Source organism: Mus musculus, chromosome 8, assembly GCF_000001635.26.
Source record: "Mus musculus strain C57BL/6J chromosome 8, GRCm38.p6 C57BL/6J".
Taxonomy (NCBI): domain Eukaryota; kingdom Metazoa; phylum Chordata; class Mammalia; order Rodentia; family Muridae; genus Mus; species Mus musculus.
The window spans coordinates 11,452,909-11,480,380 of NC_000074.6; the positions used below are offsets into that span (position 1 = coordinate 11,452,909).

General features: G+C 49.2%; 1 protein-coding gene and 1 long non-coding RNA gene across 3 annotated transcripts; one reads left to right on the forward strand and one right to left on the reverse strand.

The window, feature by feature from the left end:
* Positions 1–481: 481 nt before the first annotated feature.
* On the reverse strand, positions 482–25,732 carry Rab20 (RAB20, member RAS oncogene family). Of its 2 annotated transcripts, none has more exons than NM_011227.2 (2): positions 25,420–25,732; positions 482–1,618 (listed from the first exon to the last, which is right to left on the reverse strand). In NM_011227.2, exons 1-2 carry the CDS (start codon positions 25,589–25,591, stop codon positions 1,089–1,091), a joined length of 702 nt encoding a protein of 233 aa, NP_035357.1. In that variant the 5' UTR covers positions 25,592–25,732; the 3' UTR covers positions 482–1,088. The 2 variants fall into 2 exon arrangements, with proteins under 2 accessions (NP_035357.1, XP_011240344.1); XM_011242042.3 differs by lacking the exon at positions 25,420–25,732 and adding an exon at positions 18,186–18,418 and having other exon boundaries at positions 605–1,618.
* On the forward strand, positions 25,021–27,333 carry E230013L22Rik (RIKEN cDNA E230013L22 gene). Its single transcript, NR_126558.1, has 2 exons — positions 25,021–25,775; positions 26,233–27,333. It is a non-coding gene; the product is annotated as an RIKEN cDNA E230013L22 gene (long non-coding RNA).
* The last annotated feature ends 139 nt before the right edge of the window (positions 27,334–27,472 follow it).

Consider the following 27,472-nt stretch of genomic DNA (forward strand, 5'->3'; position numbering starts at 1 on the left):
CCCTTCAGCAGCAGAAGCCTTGGCGGTAATGTTCTAGCCCACTCTCCACAGCAGGTACAACATTGTGTCTGATCTGAAGGATGCAGGCTTTGCAGGAAAGGCCACTCAGGCCTGCAGCAACCGGGCCAACCAAGACATGAGCCTTCAGCAGCGTTAACAAAATCCACCCACAATGGGCTGGCCTCTCTGCCTCATAGAACCCCAGTTTCTGCCTGCTTGCTCTCAATGAATTTCTAAGAACACAGGCATTATTGTCTCCCACATTTGCCTGTCAGCTTCTTGCAGAGCAGCTGCCTCCCACCCACAGGAAAACCACAAAGAGGTTTTGACTTGGAAAGGGGGGTAGGGAGTCAGATCAGATCAGGATCAAAGCTGTGAATGTAGCCACCGCTACAGTTCAGGCGGTCCAGACAACTTGGTAAAAGACTCACAAAAATCTTGGCATTGATAAGGACTGAACAAAACTTTCAAGAGAGAGAGATTCACTGTCACACATTTAATGACAGCTTCATGGTAACCATCATCCCCACCAACAGCCCCCATTACACCTCCCAGAATTAAGGAATTTCCTGTGGTTCAAATAAAGTCAAACATTCCCAAGAACAAGGCTTTTCCCCAAATCCTTTTTAATAATGTATAGCCCATCTGGCCTCACCCAGTATAAAAACAGCCATTCCTGATTTTATATAAATTAAAAGTGGAGTATCATTATCATAACATATCAAGGTACAGGTATCAAACAGGAAGACCATATATGAATCACAGTGGACACAGGCCTCTGAGGACAGACACAGTGCAGGACGTAGTGACTGCAGAGTCAAGACCAGTCCAAGGCAGGTCTTCAGACTGCAGGCTCCATGGTGGTATCTCCATGAGAGATAGATGCATAGGGCAGTAGATGAGGTGGCACCAGGCAGGCTCCACAGGGGGTTTGAGTGCCACCTCCGGATGCCCAGAGGTTGCTGGGCACTCTGGCCTGTATTAGCAGCTGGTGGTCACTCTGCCTATTGTCCTCGGTACCCAGTGCTGTGTGAGACTTCTTAGCCCAGTGGCTCACACACACACATGCCAAGACAGACCTCCTGCCATTAGGCACAACACCCGGATCTAGTCTGTTTGGGTGTTTTGCAGCTGGCTATATCCACAGTCTGATCTGACTCCTCAGCCCTCTGCCGCATGATCATAGGTACCACCAGGTCAAACAAGGTTTCAAAGAGGAGGTCCACATTGTATCCAGTCTTGGCACTGGTCTCGAAGCACATCTGCTCAGCAGCTGGCATCTCCCTCTCATCCAGCATCTTGTACTTCAGGATCTTCTTGTAAAGGGCCACTGCATCCTCTGGCTGCACCTGCTTGGGTACCTTGGTGGAGACACAGCTGCCCACCTTGCCAGAGGCCGGTCCTTCCTTCTCCCCGCCCTCGGTGTCCCGCTCCGAGGTCAGGTCCACTTTGTTCCCCACAATGGCAAACAGGCAGTCATTGTTGGCTGTTTCTGTCAGGCCCAGGAATCTGTCCTCCAGCTCAAACAGGCTCTGTGGGTGGTTCACATCGTATGTAAGGATGATAGCGGCCGCTCCGCGGCAGTACAGGGAGCCCAGACCATGAAACTGCTCCCGCCCTGCCAGAAAGAAAGAGAGAAAGAGGATTATTTATCTCAGGATACGCCCACCACCAAACTGTGGTCAGGGTCTCCACTCTGCCCCCAGAGGATTTAGGACCCCAGGGCAGGGACACCAACGCTCATATAAAGCTGGCCCAGGTGACTGAGCAGGGCCCCATAGCCAGTTAAAGCCGGCCTCTCCACAACAGGCACTAGAAGCTGTTCTCATACCACCATTGTCAGTGTTCAGGACAAGAGACACACAGGTGTCTCCTGATCAGAGAGTGGGGTTGTGTTTTCTCATTTTAAAATAAGATGCTGTCGGGACTTGACTTCAAATCCCCACACCTCTGTAAAAAGATAGAGGAAAGATGTCTGAGATTTCCAGGCCAGCAGGGGTTACATACCGAGACTCTGCCGCAAAAAAAAAAAAAAAAAAAAAAAGTCATGGCCACAGGTAAACCCGTAAACCTATCCCTGATGTGGGGAGAAGACACGAGAATTGCCGGGACTTGCTAGCCACTCTCCTAGCTCCAGGTTCAGTGAAAGGCCCCATCTCGAGGGCCTAAGATGAGCAGTAATAGAGTACAACACTGGATGTCTTATTCTGCTGGCCCCTGTGCAAGCATGGACCTACACATACTCACATGCTCACCTCTCTCTCTCTCTCTCTCTCTCTCTCTCACACACACACACACACACACACACACACACACACACACACACGGAAAAAAAACTATGCTTAAAGCACAGGATTCCCAGGCTCTGAGAGACACCTCAGAGGCCAAAAGCACTGGCTGCTCTTCCAGAGGACCTAGGTTCAATTTACAGCACCCTTGTGATGGCTCCTAATCATGTATACTCCAGCTCCAGGAGATCTGATGCCCTCTTTTGTTCCCTACAGACACCAGGCATACAAGTGGTACACAGACATATGTGCAGGCAAAACACTTATACACATAAAATTAAAAATTTAAAGCAATGCTGCCCACATGGGTCTTGACTTGGGCTGCACGTGTGTATGTATGATACTGGGAATGGATCCAGGGCCTTGTAGATGTGAGGTAAGCAAGCACCCGACACTGAGCTGAGTCCCACAGTGGGTCTCTAATAGCAACAGTCTGTCACACTCTGCGATGTCCCAGTCAGAGCAGACTCTGAGGAAATGAGATGGTTCATACTCATTGAGTGAGGATCCCAGTCATCCATGGCTCAAGAGTGTTCTCACATCTGCAGTTATTTGTGCTGTGACATGGGGACATGCTCGGGAAGCAGCGATGCCAGGACACGATGCTGTACTCCCACTGCCATGAGGAGGAGCGCAAGGAGCTGCAGCAGTGCTCCTAAGGAGCCTTTAGCATCCCACCAGCCCTGCAAACAGCACAATGTAACCACTTCAAAGCCACAATAGCTATTCCACCTGTGGTTGGATCTCATTACCGTGGGGTTCATGCTGTCTACTAGGCAGAATCTAGAGTCACCAGGAGCAGGCCTGTGCTTTAACTTAGGTGGGATGACCATCCACTGTGGACGGCTCCCTCCCTGGCTGACACTGTACTATAATGGAGGGAAAAGGGGGGAGGGGGGAGTGACAGCATGGCTTCACCACTCTCTGTTACTGTGGATGTCATGTGACCAACTACTTCCTGCTACTTCATGACTGCCCACTGTGATGGACTGCACCCTTGAACTGAAAGCTGAAATAAACCCCTTCTCCTTACATTGCCTTTGTCGGGGAAAAGAACAACATTACCATGTTGATAGTAAAATATATACCAGTAAAAACACATACCAACTGTAGGTGGCTCGTTGTTGTTGGTTTGTTTGTTTTTTAGACAGGGTCTCACCATGTTTCTATCACTGGGCTAGCCTGGAACTTGCTATGTAGACCAGGCTGCCTTTGAACCCACAGAGACTCAGGTGCCTCTGCCTTCCAATCCTACTTTGCCAAGGTCAATAATAATCTTTAAATACCTCCACGCCTGCCTTTGTCAGTAGCTAACGCCCTCTAATCTATTATCTGAGTAATAGATCATACTGAGATGTTTGTGATGGTTGGTATATGCTTGGCCCAAGGAGTGGCACTATTAGAAGGTGTGGCCTTATTAGAATAGATGTAGCCTTGTTAGAGTAGGTGTGTCACTGTGGGCGTGGGCTTAAGACCCTCATCCTAGCTGCCTGGAAGTCAGTCTTCCACTAGCAGCCTTCAGATGAAGATGTAGAACTCTCAGCTCCTCCTGCACCACACCTGCCTGGATGCTGCCATGCTCCCGCCTTGACGATAATGGACTGAACCTCTGAACCTGTAAGCCAGCCCCAGTTAAATGTTGTCCTTTATAAGCACTGCCTTGGTCATGGTGTCTGTTCACAGCAGTAAAACCCTAACTAAGACAATGTTGAAGACTGTTACACCTTATTTGAGTCAAGGGGTCCATGGAATACAAAATGATGGTGTCTCTGGCTGCTTTCCACCCCGCTTTCCACTACAATTTTCAGCCAGGTGGCAACAAACCCCATCCCATTTTCAACCATTCTGAAATGGCTGTATTTTGACAGGGTACTTATGCCCAGCCAAACAGTGCTAGCCTCCAAATGTATGGCTACTGCCCCACTATAGTCTGCAACACTGACAAGACAGACTTTTGCTTACAAAAGAGAAATACTCCCCCCCAACACACACAAACATGCATGCACACACACACATGCATACATACACATAAATGTCCACATACACATGCATGTATATATACAATACACCCAAACACACACACACACACACACACACACACACACACACACACACACATACACACACACACACACCAGGCATGTCTCAGCACAACTTTTCAGGTTCATAAAATTTCAAACAGCTAGAATGTTATCCATTTGACCACAGATTCCACATGAGAACAGCCACAAGGACACAGAGAGAACATTCCATCAGCCGTGAAAGAATTTTTTTCAAGTCTCTGTAACATAGTTCACTAAGGACAAAGAAAGAATTGTATTACCACCCATGCCTCAAATAGCTTCTGTCCCAGATAAATCTGCCTGATCGGAGGCCTGCAGTGGCAGAACAAACCTGCAATCCAGCACTTGGAGAACTGGAATAGGTGGTTTGACAGTAGTAGGCTAACCTGGGCTACACAGCGAGACCCTGGTCTGAAAAAAAGTAGGATTTGCCTTTGGTAAGTAAATAGTAGTTATATAAAATGAAGACTGCAAACACTGAAGGAAGTAGGAGACATAAGACAGAGAACTCCGAAGGCAGCAGAGGAAGGGCTGCTCAACCAGGCTCGTCATATTATGACCGGCCGTTAATGACAACAGCAAATCAGATAAAGAGCTTCCAGGCTAGTCTTCATGCTCAGATCTCTAGCTCTCCTGGTGGCTAACAGGACTCCCAGGTGGCACCAATGTGGGCAGCGCCCATTGCAAGATGGTCCCAGATAAAAGGAACAGGCACCATGCAGGAGACCCAGGCACTGAGACAGGGCAGAGAAACTGGTTGGCAAGGTGTCTTTCTACCTTATTGGGTTTTCCAAACTCGCTTTGCCTTCATATGTAACATTCCTCATCTGTGCCCTCATCTGTGAACTTGTGCCCAGTCAGGCAGGCTTGAGCAGGTCCCGAGGCCCTCCCCCGACACCCCTCCCCCTGGTAGGACAAGAGCATGTCATTTCCCCCCCCCTCCCCCCCCCCGCCCTGTCTCCTTCCCACTAGGTTCCTGGGTCCCTAGCCAAGCAGCTTGGCTTCCTTGAGAACTAACATTTGACGACTTCCCGGGGATTCCAAAATTGACACAGAAAGTCCCTGTGAGCCAGGCAAGCCTCTCAATGTAAGTTTCCCTACTGCTGAAATGCGGTAGCATCTGTTAGGAATGGTTGAGAAAACAGAATGAGTTTGTCCTGGTAAACAGCTTAGCACTGTACCTAGCATGTGATCACTACATCGAGTTTGACTCCTCCCCCTCACCCCTCTGTGTGTGAGTTCCACACACAGTCAGGGTCTACTATCTCACATACACATCTGCACACTGTCTCTGCGGCTGGCTGGTCACCGGGGCAGCTGACCCATGCTCTGTGTCTCCCTAGTTCTTGAAAAGGACTTTCTCCCCAGTGCTGGTGCTTCTCTGATTCAGGGTTTAAAAAGGGTTAAAAAGGCCCAAGGGCAAACCTAGGGAAATGCCCTACAATAACCCGGGTCAGCTCCCAGGGCTCTGTAAACAGCCCAGCCACTCTCTGCCACACTCCCCAGTCCCCACAGCCAGTTTTTGAGTCCAAATATTGTGAATTTTACTTCCGTGTTCCATATCACTGAATGGGTTGGTTTGTCCTTCAGAAATCACAGATAACCCTACCTGCATACTCTCAATGAGTGGGGCACAGGGGGGTGGCACTTTCAAAAATGCCCGACACTCTGACCCTAGATCCACATGGATCAGGAGATAGATACAATGTGCGGCACTTGTCTGGGTTCCATTACCCAAAACCAGAGAAAATAAACACATTTTTTTTTTAAGTAGCTGCTGAAACGTGAGACTCAGATCACTTCTATAAGCTCCGGGCCAGCCCAGAGAAAGGGGGAGTTTTGTCAAGCAAGCTCTGCCACAAGCATCCCCATAGCCTATTAGCTGGAAGCTGGCAGAGTCCCTGTAATGGTGTAAACAAGGAGAAGCCAAAGAGTCATGTAAGCAGAGATGGGAGCAAGGACAAAGGTCAGAGCCATGAGCTCAGCCTTGGAGGCCCGCATGGCTCAGCCTGGGTTGAGCCCTGATGTGCCTTCCTGTATACTTTGTTTGCATGAAATTACGATTACCCCAGTGTTTTCAAGCTCAACCCGCAGGGGCTACCAGAAAGGTTACTGAGTTCCACTTCATGAAGTCCAGTGAATTTTAAACATCTACAGCCAGCCATCAACTTCCTTTAGTACACAAGAGCTAGAACATTCTTAAAGTATCTGATGCTGGGATGCCCGGTGGAAGTCACGGCTCTCCAGGAATGTTTGCAAAGCCAAATAATTAAATCTTCATGCAGCAAGGAAAAATGGGCCACATGGCTCCCTGGGTCAGTGGTTCTCAACCTGTGGGTCTCAACATCTTTAAGATTGAACGGCCCTTTCACAGGGGTCGTCAAGACCATCAGAAGACGCAGGTGTTTACGTTATGATTCACAACTGTAGCAAAATTACAGTTATGAAGTAGCAACACAAATAATTTTACGGTCGGGGGTCACCACAACATAAGGAACTGTATTAAAGGGTCGCAGGAATAGGAAAGTTGAGCAACCACTGGATTCATGAGATGGGCTGCCCGAGGACCCACTGTCCCCACCTCAGGTAGTAAATACAGAGTGTGGAGTAGTAAGCCACAGGACCTTAGTGCCCACCAACAGGCTTTATCTGAGACTCTTTCATGCACCAGGGCTTCTCTCAGGGAACAATATGGAAGATGTGATAGTGCACGCCTTACTCTCAGCACACAGGAGGATTCGCAAGCCCTTCAGTATGTGGGTAGATCCCTGTGAGCTCAAGGCCAGCCTGGTCTATATAGTGAGCTCAGGACAGCCAGGACTTTGTAAAAAAGATCCTGTCCCTAAAAACAACCAAACAAATAGTACTACCAATGATATCATGGCACAACCTACCTCAGACAGACCACAAGCCAGAGTCTGGTCCAACGATGTCTAGCTGTTCCTGACAGTGTCACAGATGAGCTGGGACCTTCTGTAACTTAGTACTCAGGTTCAGGAATCCCCTAGGAAGTTCCCAGCACCCAGGCAGAAATCCAGGCATCCTCCTTAGATCTCAACCTGAGCTATTCCCTGAGGGAAGGCCCTAATACTACAAGAGTGATGTTTTGGCTTCATAAGACCTGTTGCTCAGGAAAAAAAGGTGTTTAACTGTGAGGTTCCCCATGAAGTATAAGTGGTCTCAGCATCCTGACTTTCTGGTACATCATCTCTAGGTCAACCATCAAGGTTCATTCCCAACACACACACATAGGCACAGTGTCAGAGAGCTGTAGTTTCCAGGGTGACTAGACCCGCATACACCTGATCTGACTCCCCACAATGCTGTGCACTTTCAAACACCAGAAGTAGTGCTCTGCCCTGTGATGGTTTGAATGAGAATGGCCCCCATAGTGTTATATATTTAAATGCCTAGTCACCAGGGAGTGGAGCTGTTTGAAAGGATTAGAAGGATTAAAAGACCATGTAGCTGTGGCCTACTTGGAGGAAGCATGCTGGTCCAGGGAGGTGAGCTTTGATGTTTCAAAAGCCCCCATCAGGTCCGGTGTGTCTCTCTTTTTCTCCCTGTGGCCAGGATGTAATATCTCCACACTCTGCATGTACTGCCTGAGGTAGGGCAGCCCATCTGACATTACCACTCCAACAACATGCATGCCTGCGTGCACCATGCCCTCACTACCATAATGATAATAGACTAGACCTCTGAAGCTATAAGCAAGCCCCAGTTCAATGCTTCCTTTCATAGTTTCCTTGGTCATTGTGTCCCTTCACAGCAATACCCCTCCACTGACCACTTCCCCATTGGCAGTCTCTTCCTGACCTGCTGACCTAGCTGGTAGTTTCTACTGGAAATCCCCTGCAGCACACACAGACCCCCCTCAGCTTTCAAAGTATGAGGAGCCACCGGCCTGGCAGCTGTCCAACACCAGTTCCGCCTTCAGAGTTCACTAAGAGGGCCCAGAGGAGAAGGCAGGGCTCACAGAATCAGCAGCCAGCCTCAAGTCTGGGACTACACTTCACAGATAAAGGGGTCTGGGGTAATGGAAATAGAACAAGAAATCTAAAATCCAAGCTATTTTTTCTGCCTTTTTCAGTGGCTTCCTCCTCCTTTCTTATCCTTTAAGCATATGTCCCAAGAAAGGGAATTTTCTATATCATAAATCCAAAGACATGTCCCCACCCTCATCCCTAGAACCCATGTATAGAATCTAATTGGGAAATAAAGCTAGGGTCTAAAAAGTTTTCTGAATTATCCCAACAGCCCTAAATCCTATTACAAGTGCCCACAGAAGACACACACAGAAGAGAAGACCCCATGACCCTGGAGACAAAGACTGGAGTGACTCAGCCGCTGGTCTACACCAGCAGTTCTCAACCTGTTGGTTACAATTCTTTTGGAAGCCAAATGGCCCTTTCACAGGGGTCATCTAAGACCATTGGAAAAAACACAGAGATTTCATTTACATTATGATTCACAGCAGTAGTAACATGAAATAGCAACGAAGATGATTTTATGGTTGTAGGACACCGCAACACGAGAAACTGTTAAAGGGTCCTGGCGTTAGGAAGGTTGGTCACTAATTCAGTCCCCCAGCCTCTGCAGCTTGATTCCACTCATCTGTGGTCTCTGTCACAGTTGTCTCCAGAGCCCAATGCTCTCCAAGTCACCAACAGCAGGAATCTCAGCTTTTTCTGCCCTGCTGTCATCTGGGAGGTAGCTTTCAGCTGGGGCTGGGTGCCAGATCACTGATGTCAGGCAGACACAGGCAGGTCCTTGGTGGCCTTGTCTCAGCACTGCCTGCAGGACAGTCACCAGGAAACCATCAAAACCAGACCTCCAGGCCATCTGCACAGGAACCAGATCAGCAGGTTCCCGGGCTGGGAGGCAGCCCTGGTTCCAGGCCTCAATCCATCACTTTCTACCCAGAGGGCCTTTCCAGGTAAGCAGCTCACTCTCAGCACGAGGCCTGTGAGTCCCAAAGGCCATGTGGATATGACACAGCCAAATCACTCAACAACCCCCCCCCATGACCCCCTGTGTCACTCCGTGAACCCCCACTCCAAGGCCAATGGCTGCATCTCTCACCTGGCATCCAATACCCACTCCCCATTGCTCCTTTCCAGCCTAGCCTCAAACTTCCCCCACTATCCCTTTGTAGCCTAACCCTCCCTCCACTCCTCCCCACCCCTGTCCCATTGCCCTTTACAGCCTAACCCTCCACTTCCCCAGCAGGACCTAATGCTCTCCACCGTCTCTCCGTCCCCTCCATCTCCAGGCTCCTCTGACCATTTCAGCCTCCATAATTAACACTTGCTCATTCCTTCCTGCACGCTGTGGTTAAACATGGGAAGCAATGAATGGTTTTTAAATGGTTCCTATTATTTTTAATCACTGGATGGCCAGCACCATCCAACAACAACAACAAAGCTACCCCAACCCCATACAATAGTTGCTGACTGCCACACTTAAGTTTAAAAGGGTAGAGCTGGGGATGATGGCTCAGCCAGCAAAGTGCTTACTGTACAAACATGAGGCCTGAGTCCCATCCCAGAGCTCAGGTATAAAGCCAGGGTGTGCTGGCGAAGACAGGAGGATGTTGGCAGCAGCCTAGCCAACTCAGCAAGTCCCAAGTCAGTGAAGAGTCCCTGTCTCAAAAACAAGGTGAACGACATCTTGGGGAATGGCAAGATGTCGTTGACCTCTGGCATCTATATACATATGCAGTGCACATACATGCATGTGCACACATACGAACACACACAAAACACATTTTTTGACACAGGGTTTCTCTGTGTAGCCCTGGCTGTCCTGGAACTCACTCTGTAGACCAGACTGGCCTTGAACTCAGAAATCTGCCTGCTTCTGCCTCCCAAGGGCTGGGATTAAAGGCTTGTGCCACCACTGCCCAGCTGACCCACATAATTTTTTATCTTTACTTCAATATACAGTCCACAGAAAGCTATTGTGCCACCACTTCTAAACCAGAGTGTATTTTACTCCGTGTGACACCACCACTGTTCAGTTCACACGTGACCATGGCTGTGTTTAGGCAGAGAAGATGGACTTAAATTCTCTGAGGCAGAGGCCAAATGCACCTGTGTGCCCAGTTCCCAGAACCAGGGTGTGCTCCAGCCTCACAGGAAGGAGGCTAGGAAGGAGAAAATGGCACCAGCATCTTCAGTCCTCCCAACCCTCAGTCAGGTGCCAATCAAGCCTGTATCTTTTCCCCTTTCCTCATCACAAGCCAGGCCACAGATGCCAGCAATCCCAGTCCCCTGGAATCTGTCTTGCCTGTCCCAGCCTCACAGTCCTTCTTTCCACTTGTCATGGGCAACTAAGACTCTACGGATAGCCAGGAAACCCTGCCCCATGCCCTGTTCTCAGCCCCAGATGGCAAGTGGCACCTAAGACAGTACACCTTCTCAGAAGCCTTACACAGAATCCTGGCTTTCACTTCCACCTTGAAAGGTGAGCAGAAGGTCAAACCACCACCACTCATGTCCAAAAATAGATAAATTTACACTACGGTCACTAATGTAGCTTCAACTATGCTCCTAAAAGATAACTCAAGTTCTCATTTCCACCCTGTGTCTGTGACCTTCTCTGGGGGAGATGATTAGCTAAGCTCACCACATCACACTGGACAGTGCCCAGTGCTCAGCAGGCTGTGAGTCATGGCTCTGCAAGAAGAGGAGGGTCAGACACATAGAGGAATAGTGAGGCCTCGGGGACAGGACCGTGAAGATCCCCCAGAGGAGGGAGACATTTGGTTTTTGCTCTGTGGTGAAGCCAGCCACCAGCACCTGGACTTCAGACATCCAACTCCAGAATTTCAAGAGAATCAGTTTCTATTGTGGTAAGCCACAGACAGTGTGAAACTCCCTAAAGCAGCCCTGGGCTACTCGGGCCTAGACTGGAGGCCGCCACCTTTCACCCTCATCAGGAAGTCAGAAACCATGAACCCATCGACAATCATACTTCCTTTTCCTCCGTGCACAGGGGTGAGACGGGCAAGGGGTGTTCCTTCCATCCAGGCCAGCCATCCCTTGTCCCACCTTCAAAACCAAGACAAGCCAATCACAAACTTCAGTGAAGGAAGAGAAATTGGTAAGAATGGAACACATGACACTGGACTTGCGTCACAAAAACCCGAATGCTACTCCTGAACCAGCTCAGCAAAGCCACTCACTTCCTGAGCACAGGACTTAACCAAGTACAGAGATTCCCAGAGACATCAGCATGTGACTTTGTTTCTCAACCTTAAACCGGATCCAAACTAGAAAGAACGACCTTTGCCCTCCCTTCTGACTTCTTGAGAAATAAAGAGCCAAGCCTGGTTTCTTTATCACTCCGGACAAACACAAGGATGAAGAGGTGTAACCCTGAACAGCTGTGCAAGAGACTAAGGACCTACAGGTCAAAACTAGCCTCCAGCTGCATGGTAGGGACAGAAGCTGCCCTGAGGCCTGTGAGGATGCAGCTGGCCCGTACTGAACTGAACAGTAAGCGCCAAGGTGGCCACCATAGGACCTAGGGCATTAAAGCCAGTGAAACAGAGCTGGGCTATGATCACAGGAGCCATGGCCACATAGGCAGTAGGGAAGGTTACAGTCAGAGTTCAGGTCCCTGATCCTCATACCATGTACACTGTCAACCTCGGGTCCTAATCTGAAATGTTGAGGAAACAGATGTCAGGAAAAGAAGGCTGGTGGCCTCAGAAGTGGCTCTGTCAGTGAAGTGCTTGCTCACAAGCAGTAAGACCTGAGTTTGGATGACCTAAAACCCAGATGATAAAGCGATGTATGGCAATGTGCTCCTGTGACCCTGGCACTGAGAACAAAGATAGGCTGATCCCTGGGGCCAGTCTGTCTAGCTAAACTTATGAGCCTCAGGTTCAGTGAGAGACCCTGCCTCAAAGTCTAAAGAAGGTGATAGCTGGGGAAGACACCCCACGTCATCCTCACACAACCATACAGCACATGCAAGAGAGAGAGAGAGAGAGTGTGTGTGTGTGTGTGTGTGTGTGTGTGTGTGTGAGATAAAAGAAGAGAAGGTTGGTCTGTCACAATCTCAGGAAATAACGGATCAGGCAAATCCACAAAGCCAGAGAAGCTTAAAGAATGAAAAGCATGGGACTGGAGAGACAGCTCAGTGGTTAAGAGCATCCTCTGCTCTCCCAGAGGTCCTGAGTTCATTTCCCAACAACCACATGGTGACTCACAGCCATCTGTAATGATATCTGATGCCCTCTTCTGGTGTGTCTGAAGACCGTGACAGTGTACTCATATATATAAAGTAAACAAATCTTTGAGAAAATAAAATTGTGGACTCCTCCACTAGCTGTAGCTTCCTCACGGGTGACAGGGACAGAAGTGAACAAGACAAGAAGCAAGGCATGACGCTGTATACACTAGAGATGAAATGTGAATCCGACTCACGAGGACTGAGTTTACCACGCTGTGGGAACAGCTAAGCTGAATCAGAGATGTCCTGCCATGGTCACCCAAAGCCAGCATGTGAAGAGATGAAGTCTCTTCTAAACATCCTGACTACAGAAGGCAGGGTGTACACCCAGAAGCAGGTTGTGTGTCACAGTGAAACAAATTAGCCTATTGTCAGGAAGCTCATCTGTGTCACCTGAACCATGTGTGTTCAAGCAAGAATTTACTGAGGGAAACCCAGTAACACCAAATAATGCAAAGACAAGAGAGGTTCTTTGACACCCAGGAAAAATACACTTATATAACAGGTTGAGCTGGGAGACAAAAGCCCTCACAGGGCCGCCCTCCAGATCCCCTTTTCCTTCAATAGGCACCGTGTGGCCTGCTGGCCACTGATTCTCAGAGGAGATTAACAAATAAAAAGCCAATCTCTTGCGAAGCCTGCTCATTAAAGCAGGAAGCTAAAGTCAGCTTCAAACAAGTTTTAACTTGCTTCAAAGCCAAGACTGGACCACAAGAATGAACCACATTAAGAAGAGTCTAGAAGGGACTCTTGAAATGCATTATTCAGAAGAGCCTCTATATAGGGGCACATCACTCTGCAGACATCCCAGGACGCTAAGGTCTTTGAGACTGGGAGAACTCCCTTCTGCAACTTACAAAGCCCTGTGAGAAGCATACAAGCATTTCCCCACCAGTACTGTCCCTGGGGCACCGATTCAGCCGTTTCTTGGGAAAGAGAACTTGACAGAGGTTTGGGCATTCAGTCACTTGTCATTTAAGCTGCGGGAGGGCTGTGCTCTAGCAAGACCACTGCAAAGCACATTCACTAAGTATTTGAGCAGTTTACAAGAACTGATTATCATATTAAAATATAACATTAGGATATGTACTGGACGGTTTTGTGTTTCAACTTGACACAGGCTGGAGTTATATCAGAGAAAGGAGCTTCAGTTGGGGAAATGCCTCCATGAGATCCAGCTGTAAGGCTCTCATGATCAATTAGTGATCAAGGGTGGGAGGGCCCCTTGTGGGTGGTACCATCTCTGGGCTGGTAGTCTTGGGTTGAATAAGAAAGCAAGCTGAGGGGCTGGCGAGATGGCTCAGCGGTTAAGAGCACTGACTGTTCTTCCGAAGGTCTTGAGTTCAAATCCCAGCAACCACATGGTGGCTCACAACCACCCGTAATGAGATCTGATGCCCTCTTCTGGTGTGTCTGAAGACAGCTACAGTGTAATTAGATATAATAATAAATAAATCTTTAAAAAAAAGAAAAAAAGAAAGAAAGCTGAGCAAGCCAGTAAGTAACATCCCTCCATGGCCTCTGCATCAGCTCCTGCTTCTTGACCTGCTTGAGTTCCAGTCCTGACTTCCTTTGGTGGTGAACAGCAGTGTGGAAGTATAAGCAGAATAAACCCTTTCCTCCCCAACTTGCTTCTTGGTCATGATGTTCGTGCAGGAATAGAAACCTGACTAAGACAGGATGTATGCAGAAATAAAACTTTAAACACATAGAACTGTCAGATTCATTGTGATAGAGGGTAGGCTGTGCATGCCAGGGGCTGGAGAGAGGATCAGGAGCCAGCAAGGAGTAGTATAATTTCAGAAGACTGAAATTTTCCAGAGGGCAAGGCATGTGAAGGGTGGAGCTCAGTAGACAGTGCCTCGCTCCGGAGCCAGCTCAAGGCCCTGGATTCACCCCCAGCTTCAGGGGGAGAATCTGGAGCTAGTGAAGACTGTGAAATGGCACAAGTGGATCTGCACACACCCCACAGATTAAAATGGGAAATTTGGGAATGTTCTTATGCCACAATCTTCAAACTCTGTAACAGATGGAAAACCAACAGCTACCAACCCCAGGAAAATTGGATGGTGTGGTGGTTTGAAAACACTTGGCCCATGGAAAGTGGCACTATTAGGAGGTGTGGCCTTGTTGGAATGGGTGTGGCCTTGTTGGAGGAAGGGTGTCACTGCATGGGCAGGCTGAGATTTCCTAGTGCTCAAGCTCCACCCAGTTCAGAAGAGGAGAGCTTCCTCCTGGCTGCCTTCAGATCAAGATGTAGAACCCTCAGCTCCTTCTTCAGCACCCTGTCTATCTAGATGCTGCCCTGCTTCCCATCATGACGATGAGGATGGACTGAAACCCTGAAACTATAAGCCAGCCTCAATTAAATGTTGTCCTCTATAAAAGTTGCCATGGTCATGGTGTCTGTTCATAGCAACGAACCCCTAAATAAGACAGATGGTGTGATCCCTCTCCCCTCTGCTTTTTTTGTTTGTTTGTTTGTTTTTCGAGACACGGTTTCTCTGTATAGCTCTGGCTGACCTGGAACTCACTTTGTAGACCAGGCTGGCTTCGAACTCAGAAATACACCTGTCTCTGCCTCCCAAGTGCTGGGATTAAAGCCGTGTGCCACCACTGCCCGGCTTCCCCTCTGCTCTTAAGTTTGCATTCTACGGTTGTGATAAATACCAGGTCCAAAAGGAGCCAAGGGAGGAAAGAGTTAAATTCACCTGACTGCATATGCAGTTCATCCTAAAGGCAGGGCATGGCAGGGACTAAAGGCAAGGTCTCAGAAACCACGGAGAACACTGCTTACTAGCTTTCTCCCCGTGGACAGCTCAGGACCACCTGCACCAGGGAGTCCACTCCCAGTGGTCTAGTCTGGTGCACAATCATTAACCAAGAAATTGCCCCCACAGACTTGCCTGCAAGCCAATCTGATAGCAATCAAGATTCCCTGCCCAGGTGACTCCAGCTTGTGTCAGGTTGACCAATCAGGAGCCAGCATGCTCTGGCTGATGAAGATAACTTCAGAAGCCCAGCATGCATTGCAGTCCCGCTAACCAGTGAGAACTCAGAGCTCCCCCTCCCCTGTGGATTAGTTTGATGGAGACTAAGGTTGAATTTTCACTTCTCTCCCTGTACTCTGTCTGCCCCTAACAAAGGACTTTGTTCTGTATTTATTGAACAGTGCAGGAAACACATTATTTTATATACACCTAAAATTATATACAATACGTGTAAGATATGTATAATGCATATATATACATATACTCATGCACATACATATACATGTGAGAGATGTATAAACACATAAAAGGAAGCTCACCTGCTTAAGCTGATAATGCTTTCCACAAGAATCATCAGCTAACAAGCCGGGCAGTGGTGGCGCACGCCTTTAATCCCAACACTTGGGAGGTAGAGGCAGGCGGATTTCTGAGTTCAAGGCCAGACTGGTCTACAGAGTTCGTTCCAGGACAGCCAGGGCTACACAGAGAACCCCTGTCTTGAAAAACAAAATAACAACAACAACAACAAAATCAGCTAAAAAAAAAAAATGCAGTGCCAGGCATAGGAAACCTCCTTTCAAATTGGTCAGGGTAGCCCAAGGGATTCCAAAAACAACACAGAGATTGTCAGGGGCTGAGAATCAGCCAGCCCTGCTGCTGAAGACACTTAGGACAGAAGACTTTGATGATCCAAACTGGATCTGACCTGAAAGCCTCTTTCTTCCCTGTATTCTAGCTTCCATGGCACCAGAAAACACCGTGCAAGCTGCCACCAGGGGGAGGCAATTAAACAGCGCTTTCCAGCTGCAGCACCTGTGAGCCAGGACAATTAGCAGTATGGTGAGATAGACTTGGAGGTCGAGTTGTTAACCCACAGCTGTCTGATTGGACTTAACAGGAGGAAGATCCTGCCTGGTACTAGAAGCCAAAGCAACTTCCCAGGGTGAATGATGTCATGGGCCTTAGAGAAGACTCTATTACCAGCCCTTTGCTTGAACAGCGTGGTTCCTTGCTACATTCTGAAGGTTATACCCACCTATCTATGAGTGTAGCTACAACCTCTCCCTTAAAAAATATCTCTCTTTATAGCAAAAAAAACCACCATCTCAGAAAGCCACAGCTGGACAGAGATAATGAATCACGGGGGAGCTGACCCCCAACAGAGGCACCTACATCACAATCCAGCATCTAAAAGAGACCACAGAAGAGAGGACCTAAGCCTTTTGAGAGCCAGAATACTAGGAGGTCTGCCTCGAGACAGCCTGTCCTAGAATTGGCTGCATAAACAAGACCAGAACAATAGTGACTTCAATGGGCACATTAGCACTGAAGGAAGAAACTTTCCCAGGGTCACACATACCACTGTATAAAGACCTACAGGCAACTAATGACTTCTGGGAGAAGAATTAGCCTAGCCCAGAGATGAGCCCTGTTGGTTGTCCAGTGCAGTGGTCAACCTTGAATGCATATACACCCAAACAACAAAACAGGCCCAGCAGCTTGTCTTCATATATGTTTGTGCAGACACATACACACACACATATATATATGTAACAAATATAGTAAAGGACAAAGAGACTATCTACTTGAGAGAGGGGGAACATGGGAGGGGGAGACGATGTAATTCTACTTCAATTAAAAACATTTGATGTTTGTTCGTTTTTGAAAGAAAGCATCACGTAGGGAGGTGGGGCTTTACCGAAATCTTTATGAGCGACTCTCAAAGGGATTATGTTATCGACCCCAGCTGACCCAGATCACAAGCAGGACTACAAAAAGATACTGTTACCAAGTTGATCCGTGTTCTCTCAACATTTATGTCAGATATTTGTTGTTAAGGTTGCTTTAAAACCCTCTGGTTAAAAAAAAAAAACCCTCTGGTTGTCTTCAACAAGTGATCAACACAGGTTGTGTATACACACACACACACATGCATTCATAACTCCAGGCCAGGGGCATTGAAGAGTATGTAACTTAAGTGCTAGCTGTGCATTAGGGTTTAAAAATTAAGATTCTGTAGGAAATAAAAGACAGGTAAGGTTGACTATTGTCCTAAAGGTAGGTTAAGTCCATAGGCTAGGTGGGGCTGAGGTGGTACACGCCTTTAATGACAGCATTCACCAGGCAGAGACAGGTGGATCTCAGAGAATTTGTAGACCAGCCTGGTCTGCACAGTGAGTTCCAAGCCAGCCAGAGCCATACAACAAGACCCACAGCAAGATGTCACTCAAGACCTATTGTTAACGGGGTTGTGAGGCCAACAAAAGTTCCAGTCTCCGAATGTAAGAGGCACTTTCATAAAAATGGTATCACTATGGCTAACCCGAGTTAATCAGATTTGAAATTAATTAAGTTTGGAATGTGTTCTGCAATCTCTGTAGAAAATGTGGCTTGCTAAGCAAGCAACAGGTCACCAGTTCTGATAGATGGAAAGATGAAGACAGAGCAAACGGTCTGAAACTGTGGTCAGTGCACACCCAGCACTAGCTCGGCTGTGGTCTCCAGATGGCTAAGTGCTCCGTACACAAGGAACTCATAATGCCATTTTCCTATTTAATGTTTTGTGTGTTGAGCGTTGAGTGTGGATGGTGCACCCTCACCTGTGTGCCCTTGGAGAAGGATCGCAGACATGTTCCCCCATTGATCTCCACTGCTCTGAGACAGGATCTCTTGCTGAAGCTGAAGTTTGCTGGTTTCCAGCCAGGCTAAACCCCAGGAGCTCTTTGTCTCCACCTCCACCCCCACTTTTACCCCAGCATGGGATTACAGAGGAGCACACATCCCCAGAACAGTGTGGAGTTGCTTCTCCTATGTCCTCAACACAGTTCTAGGTCCTGTGTCTGCGCACTTTTGATTCTTTTTGAGAAGTATCCAGTTTCCTAGCCCTGCTCAGGGCCAGCAACTTTCTAAACATCACTAAAAAAGAACCTGCCCGTTCCCCATTATGTCCTGGCCTTTCGTTAAATATCAACTGGCCACCGATGCGTGAGTTTATCCTGGGCTCCCTGCCATGCTCAGTGCACCTGTTTTTAGGCTTGTTTGTTCCTCTTTGTGGTGTGTTTTGAAGTGGACTGATGTGAAGTCCCAAGCGCTGTTCCTCTTGGTCTGATCACTTTGCCTATTCTGATCTGCCGAAGCTTGGGGGCAGGATGACCTTGTTCTACTTTTGTGGGGGAAAAAGTAGCACCGGGATTGAATCTGTAGTTTTTAGTATTGACACTTTGGCAATCGTCTCACCATACACAGACACACGAATGAGCCCCGTCCTGCATTCCTAACTTCCTCCGTTTCCATCAGAAACACTTCGGTCTCACATCATAGCTCTTTCTCCTCCTTGATTCAATCTGTTGCCAATATTTGGTTTATTTTTGATGCTGTTCTAAAAAACCAACCACTTTCTGAACTCCCTTTTCAGACGGTTCATTATTGGCATAGGAAACACCACCAACTTTTATGTCAAGTCCAAAACAAACTGGGGACAAATGGCTAACTGTGGTGCCGGTTAGCTCACTGTATTTGTCTGTATTAGTCAGGGTTCTCTCGAGTCACAGAACATATGGGCAGTCTCTGTATAGTAAGGGAATTTGTTGATGTCTTACAGTCTGCAGTCCAACTCCCAACAATGGTCAGTAGCAGCTCTGAATGGAAGGCCAAGCATCTAGCAGTTGCTCAGACCCAAACGGCAAGCAGGCGAAGAAAAGAAAGAGTAAATCTTCCCTCTTCCAATGTTCTTATGTAGGCCTCCAGCAGATGTGGCTCAGATTAAAGGTGTGCCACCACTCCTTTAATCCCAGATGACCTTGAACTCAGAGATCTCCCTGTCTTCTGGAATTCATAGCCTCTACACCTCAAGGTCTCCCTGCCAAGATCCGGATCAGAAACTTCTTTCTCCCAGCCTCCTGATTAGAATCACTGGTGAGCCTTCCAATTCTGGATTGTAGTTCATTCCAGATACAGTCAAGTTGACAACCAGGAATAGACACTACACTCAGCAAGGCCAATGCTGGACTCCAGGCTCACTCGGCACCTTTGGCTCCTCACAGCTCTTCTCACCTGGCCCCAACCCTAAACCTCTCCAGTTGTGACTTCTCTTTCCTGGGCTCTCATTCCAGTAACCCTGCTCTTTAGGCCACGTTCTCTCTCTTCCCTCTCCCTCTCTGTCTGGGTCCTCCTGTTCCCCTCTCTGTTCTCTCCCTCTCCCCCTCCCTCCCTCCCTCCCACCCTCTCTCTACCCCCTCCTCTCATGGCCCAGTTCACTGTACTGTCCACCACCTTCTCTTCCTGCTCTGGACTCTTCCAGGTGCCTCTAGCTGTACTCTTCCTTACAACTACAATAAAAACCTTCTCTTCAGCCACACCCTGGAGGGGTTGTGTGCTCATTACATTTCGTTTGGGGTCCTAAAACTTTACTATGTGTTTACTATGAGTTTACCATGTGTCTCTAACAGGTTTTTGTGGCCATTAGACCTTTCTTTGTACACACACACACATGGTGTCTATAGACAAGGACCATTTCACATCTTCCTTTCCAGAGTTAATGCCTTTTCTTCTGTCTGGCCTTGTTGCTATGGCGAGCACTCCTAGCATTATTTTGAATGGAGTCTTTCTTAGAGAAAACCTTTCACCCCTTCTGGTTACATGTTCCCACTTAGCAATGAAGGCTGGGCTACCCTCAAGCTCCACCCTCAGAGTTCAGCACAGAGTCCACGGGCAGCTGTGAGGGACAGGCAGCTCCCTGCCTGTGTCCAGGAAGTGAAAAGTCATTCCAGAAAAGCTATGAACCAGCGACCTCTGGAGCAGTTACAAAGTCCTCCAGCTGCTGTTTTACTGAGGCCCATCATGCCCTCCACACTGTGACCCTCTCACCCGCAGGCATCTGGTCTCTGGGACAGGCATGGCTGTGTGCTGTGACAAGCACTTTGGGCCTCACCCGGCATCAGCCTTGCCAGGCCAGGTCCTTACAAGCAGCATGTCCTGAACTCCAGCACAGGACTAAGAGAATGTGCCTCTGTCTCCAGGACTCCATGCACCAGGAGTTGGCTGCAGGGATGGCCTCCGTGTGGGGCACAGTCATCAGCCAGGTTGGGGACCTCTATAGCACGAGGAGGTAGCCTGCCCCCATGGCCATGCACAGCGTGGCACCGAAGGCTCCAGCTACTCAAAAATAAGCGTGATTGGGAAGAGCATGCGACGAGAGAAGAGTGCTGCGGAATTTGACACATTCCTCCAGTGAGTTGTGTGACAAGAAGCTGTATGGTGGGACGGTTTTTAATTTACCACCTTAGTATACTGCTGTGCCCCACTGACTCCCATGCTCAACACGCACATTATACAGTGTGGTACGTGCACTAGCACCGGCCTCACGGACACACATATGGAACAACTCTTCTTTCCACTCTCTTCAGAATGATGTCACTCTGGGAAGAGCATAGCAGGGCATGGCGATTCGGTCCACAAACCCTGGGAAAGGTGACCAGGCTCACGCTCCACCTCAACTATTCCCTCAGTATGTAAACTCCCTGCAGACAGAATCAGGCTGAAGTCTGCAAGGGCTCTTGAATGGCAAGGAGGGAGAATGATTAGGGCACATTCTAAGGGAAAGGGGCCTCCTGAGAGGGATGCTATGTTGTGCCTTGGAAGATTATGGGGAGGAAGGCAAAGAATCCCAGATGCTGACAGGAGCTAAAATGCACACACACACACACACACATCACAGACATCCACCTTATTCACCCAAGGACATTCACTTCCAATCTGTGGAAGCTACTTACTTGCACAAGAGGCTATTTATGTCTGTGAGCATGAATGATAAGGTTAAACACTTTTAAAGCTAAATATGGAAGGGGCTGGAGGAATGGCTCAAAGGTCAAAAGCACCGACTGCTCTTCCATACGACTTGTATACAGTTCCCAGCACCCGAGTGGTGACTCTCAAGGGTCTGTAATGCCAGTCTCCATGCCCTCTGCTGAGTTCTGTGGGCACAGCATGCACACATGGTGCATGCAGACAAAATAGCCATGCCCATAAAATAATCTGTAACTAAAGAAGAAAGCCGATCCACAAAATTCGGAACCTTAGCTAGGCAAGTTCAGTGGCAGTGCCACGCTCCTTGTGACCTGGTAACACCGTGACTCTGCTGAGCATTACATAAAACACCTAGAGGAGCCACATTTCATACCTGATAACTTAATTCTGCTTATGCCAGTAATTTTCCAAGAAAATGTCCCCCTTAGAAAGTTTCCAGGCTCAAGAGTTTTCAGTAAAATTCTAATAACCTGGGGCTGGCAAGATGGCTCAGTGGGCGTGCAAGGCTGATGATCTGTGCTCTGTCCCCAGAGGCCACAACACCACAAAACTGTCCTCTGACCTGCATATGACACTGTGGCATGCATGTGCCTGTCTACAACACATGTGTGCACACACATGCATGCACACATGTACATGCATGCACACACTTGCACACACACAAAGGAAAAAAAAACCCACATGCATAGTAAAGGTTTTTGTTTGTTTGTTTGTTTTTAACTCTAATAGTTTTTGAGCATTCCACAAAATGCGTGCGGCAAAAGCAAACACATAGAACTTCTAGTTTCCTGGAACCCGTGGCTTCCATTTCTCCACATATGTACTAGATGAGAGAGAAAGCCTGTGAACAAAGACCAGCCACAAAGCCCTCTGAGTCTTCAAGTCAGGATGCCCTGCCCAGCGGTGACAGAACTTTTAAGTTACAAAAGCCTCAGGCTCTGAGGAAATCAAGTTGCCCTTCAAAATAGTCTTTACCGAGGCACAAAAGGTGCCCATACAGCCTGATGTCTGGGAGATTCTGAAGTACCCATGACAGCGATGACAGCGTATGGCAGACCTCACCCTGTAACAAAGGGGAAAACACAACAAGAAGCCTACCCCAGGGGTGCTAAAGCGGATGCGCGGGTACCTCCTATCCCTGTCCACAGCCCACCTAAAAAAGTCTTACAAAGATAGACGAGGGAGAGGATGAAACCAAGACTGCTAACCTCAGAACCAGGAGTGCTCCTGGAAGACTGGATCCTCAATCCAGGCTTTCAGGGAGGGAGCCGCCCTTTCACTCCCAAACACCTGCATCCCCCTGACCCTCCCGCAAGCAAAAGCCACGTGCTCTATTCCAAGATCCCCAGCTCCCAACTGCCAGCGGCAGCAATAGCAACATCACCGGGTAAGAGAGCTGGTACTTGGCCCACCCCCTCCCCCTCCCCTCCCCTGCCCCTCCCCTCCCCCACCCCCACCCTCTACGAAGGCATGTAAACACTCAACAAGCCCAGCTGGGACAATCTTTGCAAGGAGGCACAACTGAGTGCCCCAAAATGGCTAAAGCCTGTTCAGTTCACTGCAGGTCTGGGCCCAGGAAGTAGAACTTAGCATGGAGATGATGCTTATTAGCATCTATTTGCTAATAGCAGGTTACATCACCATCCTGTTGGCAGCTCTGATCACCCATGACCTGCGAGTGCCCCTCTCTCTATCAGAGCACTTTAGAAAGGGGTGTGAGTAACCAAAGCATAATGGGGGCATGCCTGTACCCAGACAGAGATGGTCTGTATCCCACTTGCCTGCCCCTGGGCTACTGCACCAAGAGATATAGATAAGTTGCTTTAAAAATCAGCAAGCACCTCCTTCCACACCCAGCCACACCCAGCATGCTCCAGGTGCTAAGCATTCGGCTTTGACTTTGTCTTTTTTTGTTTGTTTGTTCTGTTTTTTTGAGACAGGGTTTCTCTGTGTAGCCCTGGCTGTCCTGGAACTCACTTTGTAGACCAGGCTGGCCTTGAACTCAGAAATCCACCTGCCTCTGCCTCTGCCTCCCAAGTGCTGGGATTAAAGGCGTGCGTCACCACGCCCGGCTTGGCTTTAACTTTGTCAAGAGTCAAACACAAACTAACCAAGTGCTATGGCTCTGACTACTGCACGTCCCAAAGCCCTCACAGGTGTGTGCCTGCCACCCCTCCCCCCAACCTGCCTGTCGCGGCAAGCTGGTTTTGGTTTGCTATGCTAAAGGGTCAATTGGGGAGAGGGCAGGGATTTTAAACAGTACACAATGCAGGAAAAGGTAACCCTTTAGGGTAGATGTTCCACACAGAATCCCGAACAATATTAACCCGTCTTCTCTGCTCCCTCCAGGCGACTGGCAGCCCAGCAAAGCAGGCACAAAGTTGGTGATATGGACCACTGTTGACTCTGTACCTTGTTCCCCTGAGCATGTGTACACAGACATCAAGAATGTGAAGAGGGGGCCTGGCCACCCGGCAAGGCTCCCGTCATCTGCCTTCACACTTAGGCTTCCAGGAACACAAAAGCAGCCGAGGAGGCCTGGAAATGAGTTGAACGGCTCCCGCCCCCACAGAGGGAATCAGCAAGTTCTCAGGCAGTGTTACAAAATCCCCTGCTGACCAACATTCCGGATTCATCATATCCTCGGCCTTGACGAAGAAAGTGGCTCCACCCACCAAATTGAAACAGCTAGCGGGGACACAGTTACCCTGTGCTGTGTCGGCCACACATCTATCGCTACTCCAGAAACATTAAGAGGTGTGGGGAAAGCTGACCAATTCTGCTTTCTCCTCTTACAAACCCAGAGCAGCAGGCAAGCCATTTAAGCCAAGCGTAGAGGCGGAGCTCTGTCGGAGGCTGGAAAAGGAGTCCAGAGTCTGACTAGTCTTGACTCTGAGATATTGCATTCATGAGTGCTCAGTGGCAGGTAGACAGCCTGAGAAAACTCGGAGGCTCTGCCTGCAACGCGGAGTAAAGACCAGAGCCAAAGGAAAGACAGGGAAAGTAGAAATCAGTCCATTTCCCACGGTGGCTAAGTAAGGAACGGGGAAGACAGAGGAGGGAGGGAAGCTCCCCAGACCTTCACTAACTCAGCTTGATCAGAATGTATTACATAGCCAACAGATTGATACGCGCAAGACAAGGAGTCAGGGATTAGGAGCGAGGCTTTTGAGTACATCACTCTTTTTTGGTTTTTCAAGACGGGTTTCTCTGTATAGCCCTGGCTGTCCTGGAACTCACTCTGTAGACCAGGGTGGCCTCGAACTCAGAAATCCTCCTGCCTCTGCCTCCCAAGTGCTGGGATTAAAGGCGTGCGCCACCACACTTTACACAACATAAAAAGTCAGAACTTGGGAGTTTCATACATTGGAAACCTCTCTCCCTGAAACTATACCATACTATTTCCGGGTTCGTTTGTTTCACTTAAAGTATCTTATTTCTTTATCATGGAAAAGGGAGAAGACAGAAGCAAATTAATCGGGAAAGTCCAAGACGAAGTTGTACACGCACTAAAAATAATTCACTACCTATCTTAAAAATGCCAGTACAGGAAGCTATTCCACTCACGTGACTTGCGCACCAGCCAAGACTCGGCACTGGGTAAATAACCGTGAGTCGAGGAGGCTGGGCGATTCCAACTCTACTTCCCAGTCGCCTTACATCCAGCAGAGTGGTCCAACGCTCTCTGACTCAGTTTCCTCGTTCATAAAGAAGTCGGTAATAGCAGCGGTGCTCAACTCCCAAGGCTGCTTTGTACACCAAAGGAGGGCACCCTGAGGGGGACATTAAAGCACCTAAGAAGCGAGAGTCGTACTGATCGGAGATCTCTCCCAGGATAACCCGAATCTTCGCGAAGACGCACAGAGTGCTGCTGAACTGGAGATTTTCTCAATCGGCAAAGCAAGGCAAGTGGGAACAGAGGTGCAATGAATGTCACAGCCCAAAGTGGAGACCCCGCGGCTGCCCACAGACGACTCCTCGACCCCGCAGAGCCCCGAAGCCCGCCTGTCCCGGCGGCGCCGCCCTCACCTGCGGTGTCCCATATGGAGATGTTGAAGGAACGCCACTGCTTCAGGTAGAAGGCGCCGCCCACGGTGCTGACCGTGTCCGGGAAGCGACGCTCCATGTAGCGCTGCAGCAGCGACGTTTTACCCACGTTCATGTCCCCCAGCAGTACGATCTTCCCATCCGGCTTCCGCATAGCCGCGGAGGAGATGACCCCTGCGCTTCTCGGTCACCCGCCCAGGATGCCAGGGGACGCGGACCCCGGCCTCCAGGGACCCCGAACTCTAGTGGCCCTGGCCTGAGATCCGAACTCGATGAAGTGCCAAAGAGGAAGCGCGCCACAGCTCTGTACCGGAGTGTGAACGCAGCCCTGCGACCACGTGGGTGCCCGGCCGCCACGCCCACCCCACGCCCCCTGGTCCGCCTAGGCCCCGCCCCCAGTCTTCTCCCAAGCCCCTTCCACACTCCCCATCACCCCTGCCTCGTTCCTATTACTCCCTATCTCTCCTTCCCCAAATTCCCTTTCTCTGCCTGCTAAATCTCAGCCCCACGCCCACCCCTCCCCATTCTTTCCCATTCCCCCTCCCTCAAGGACCGTCCTGCGTCCGTCCCTATAATCCCAAACTCCGTTCCTCCTTTATTTTTCTGCCCTTCCCAGAGCCCTGGCCCCTACCTCCCGCCCCAGCTCCTTCCCATACCTTCTCCAAGCCCTTCTCCAGCCCAGCCAGCCCTTTCCTGGAACCCCTCTCCACTGGCCCAACCCACGCCAGCCTCCCTCTTCCCGCACCCCTGACTCTAGCAGGGCTACAGTACCGCTTTTTTTTTTTTTTTTTACAGTCCCCACCCTTTGAAAGCCTGTATGTCGCCAAGTTTGGAGCCTAGGACCTGGGTCCTAAGGTGAAAGTTCCAGAGCGCCTTCCTTCGGACGCTCCAGTTCCTCCAAAAGCCCGGGTAGCCGCGGAGAGGCCCAGGACCTGGTGTTTGTCTAGTCACAGGCTCCCTTGGCTCTGTTTCGCTTCCCAGCCTGTGCCCAGCGCTCCTCCTCGGTGCACCTTGGTTGCACCCACACAGGTGGAGAGTTGCCTGGCTGGGAAAGTCCCTTGGAAGTCGGCTAAGATTTAAGGGAGAATGTGGATGGGTCGGGGACACCGGGAGGTGCCTGCTAGGTTCGCTTTTTACTTCTGCAAGAAACCTTGAAGGGAAAACTTGACTTTGCATTTGCAGTGACTGCTAGAAAACAGCTTCCCTTTCTCCTATAACAGAGAACCCCTAAAACCAAAATCTTCCTCCAGGGGCACAAGCATGCAGGGAGGCGGAGGAGATATTTGGGGCTGAGTAAAGCCCACTAGGTCCAGGGGAGGGAAGGGAAGGGAGACGACTCTCCTAGTAGCTTCTCCCTCTGCAGGTGCAGAGATTCCACCGAGGCGAGATGGCTACGCCTGCCTCAAGCACCCTGCCTGAGAACTGAGGACCGTTGCTCTAGGGAATGCGGGTGGGAAAGTACGTTCTGGGGCGTGGAATGCTCACCAGCGCGTGAAACCAGCTCCCTCTAAGCCCCAGGCTTCTGCTAGCCGCCCATCCCACCCCACCGCATGTCCTCCCAGGGAAATTTAAGTTACTTCCAACTTACTAAGGGCTTGTTGCATGAAAGTTACAGGGCCAGGCTGGAGGAGTAACCAGACGACAAGTCCCCAGAGGCTGAGAGAGAGAGAAATGGGTTCTGTGTAAACATCTAAGCTAGGATCAGGGGGTGGCAAGAGTCCCTACCCCTATCACCCTTCGAGGATCTTCTGGTGTTGAGTTCTTCTAATTTTCTCAGAGGTGAGACATCCTAATTTCATGATATAATAGCTGAGAGAGGTTACTTCCCAATGGAGATGTAGTTAAACAGAAAACAAGGAAAACCAAATACTTAAAAATAAAACAACATGAAAGCCCTGTTCTGGCTTACTCTTTTAATCCCAGAACTCAGGGGTTGGGAGGCAGAGGCAGAGGCAGACAGATCTCTGAGTTCAAGGCCAGTTCAAGGTCTACAGAGTGAGTTCCAAGACAGCCAGGGATACATATTGAAACCCTG

Coding starts and splice junctions, on each gene's coding strand:
- Rab20 (NM_011227.2), bottom strand. CDS start 25,591: ATGCGGAAGCCGGATGGGAAGATCGTACTGCTGGGGGACATGAACGTG. Junction 1,619..25,419: donor CTCCATATGGGACACCGCAG/GTGAGGGCGGCG, acceptor TCTTTCTGGCAG/GGCGGGAGCAGTTTCATGGT.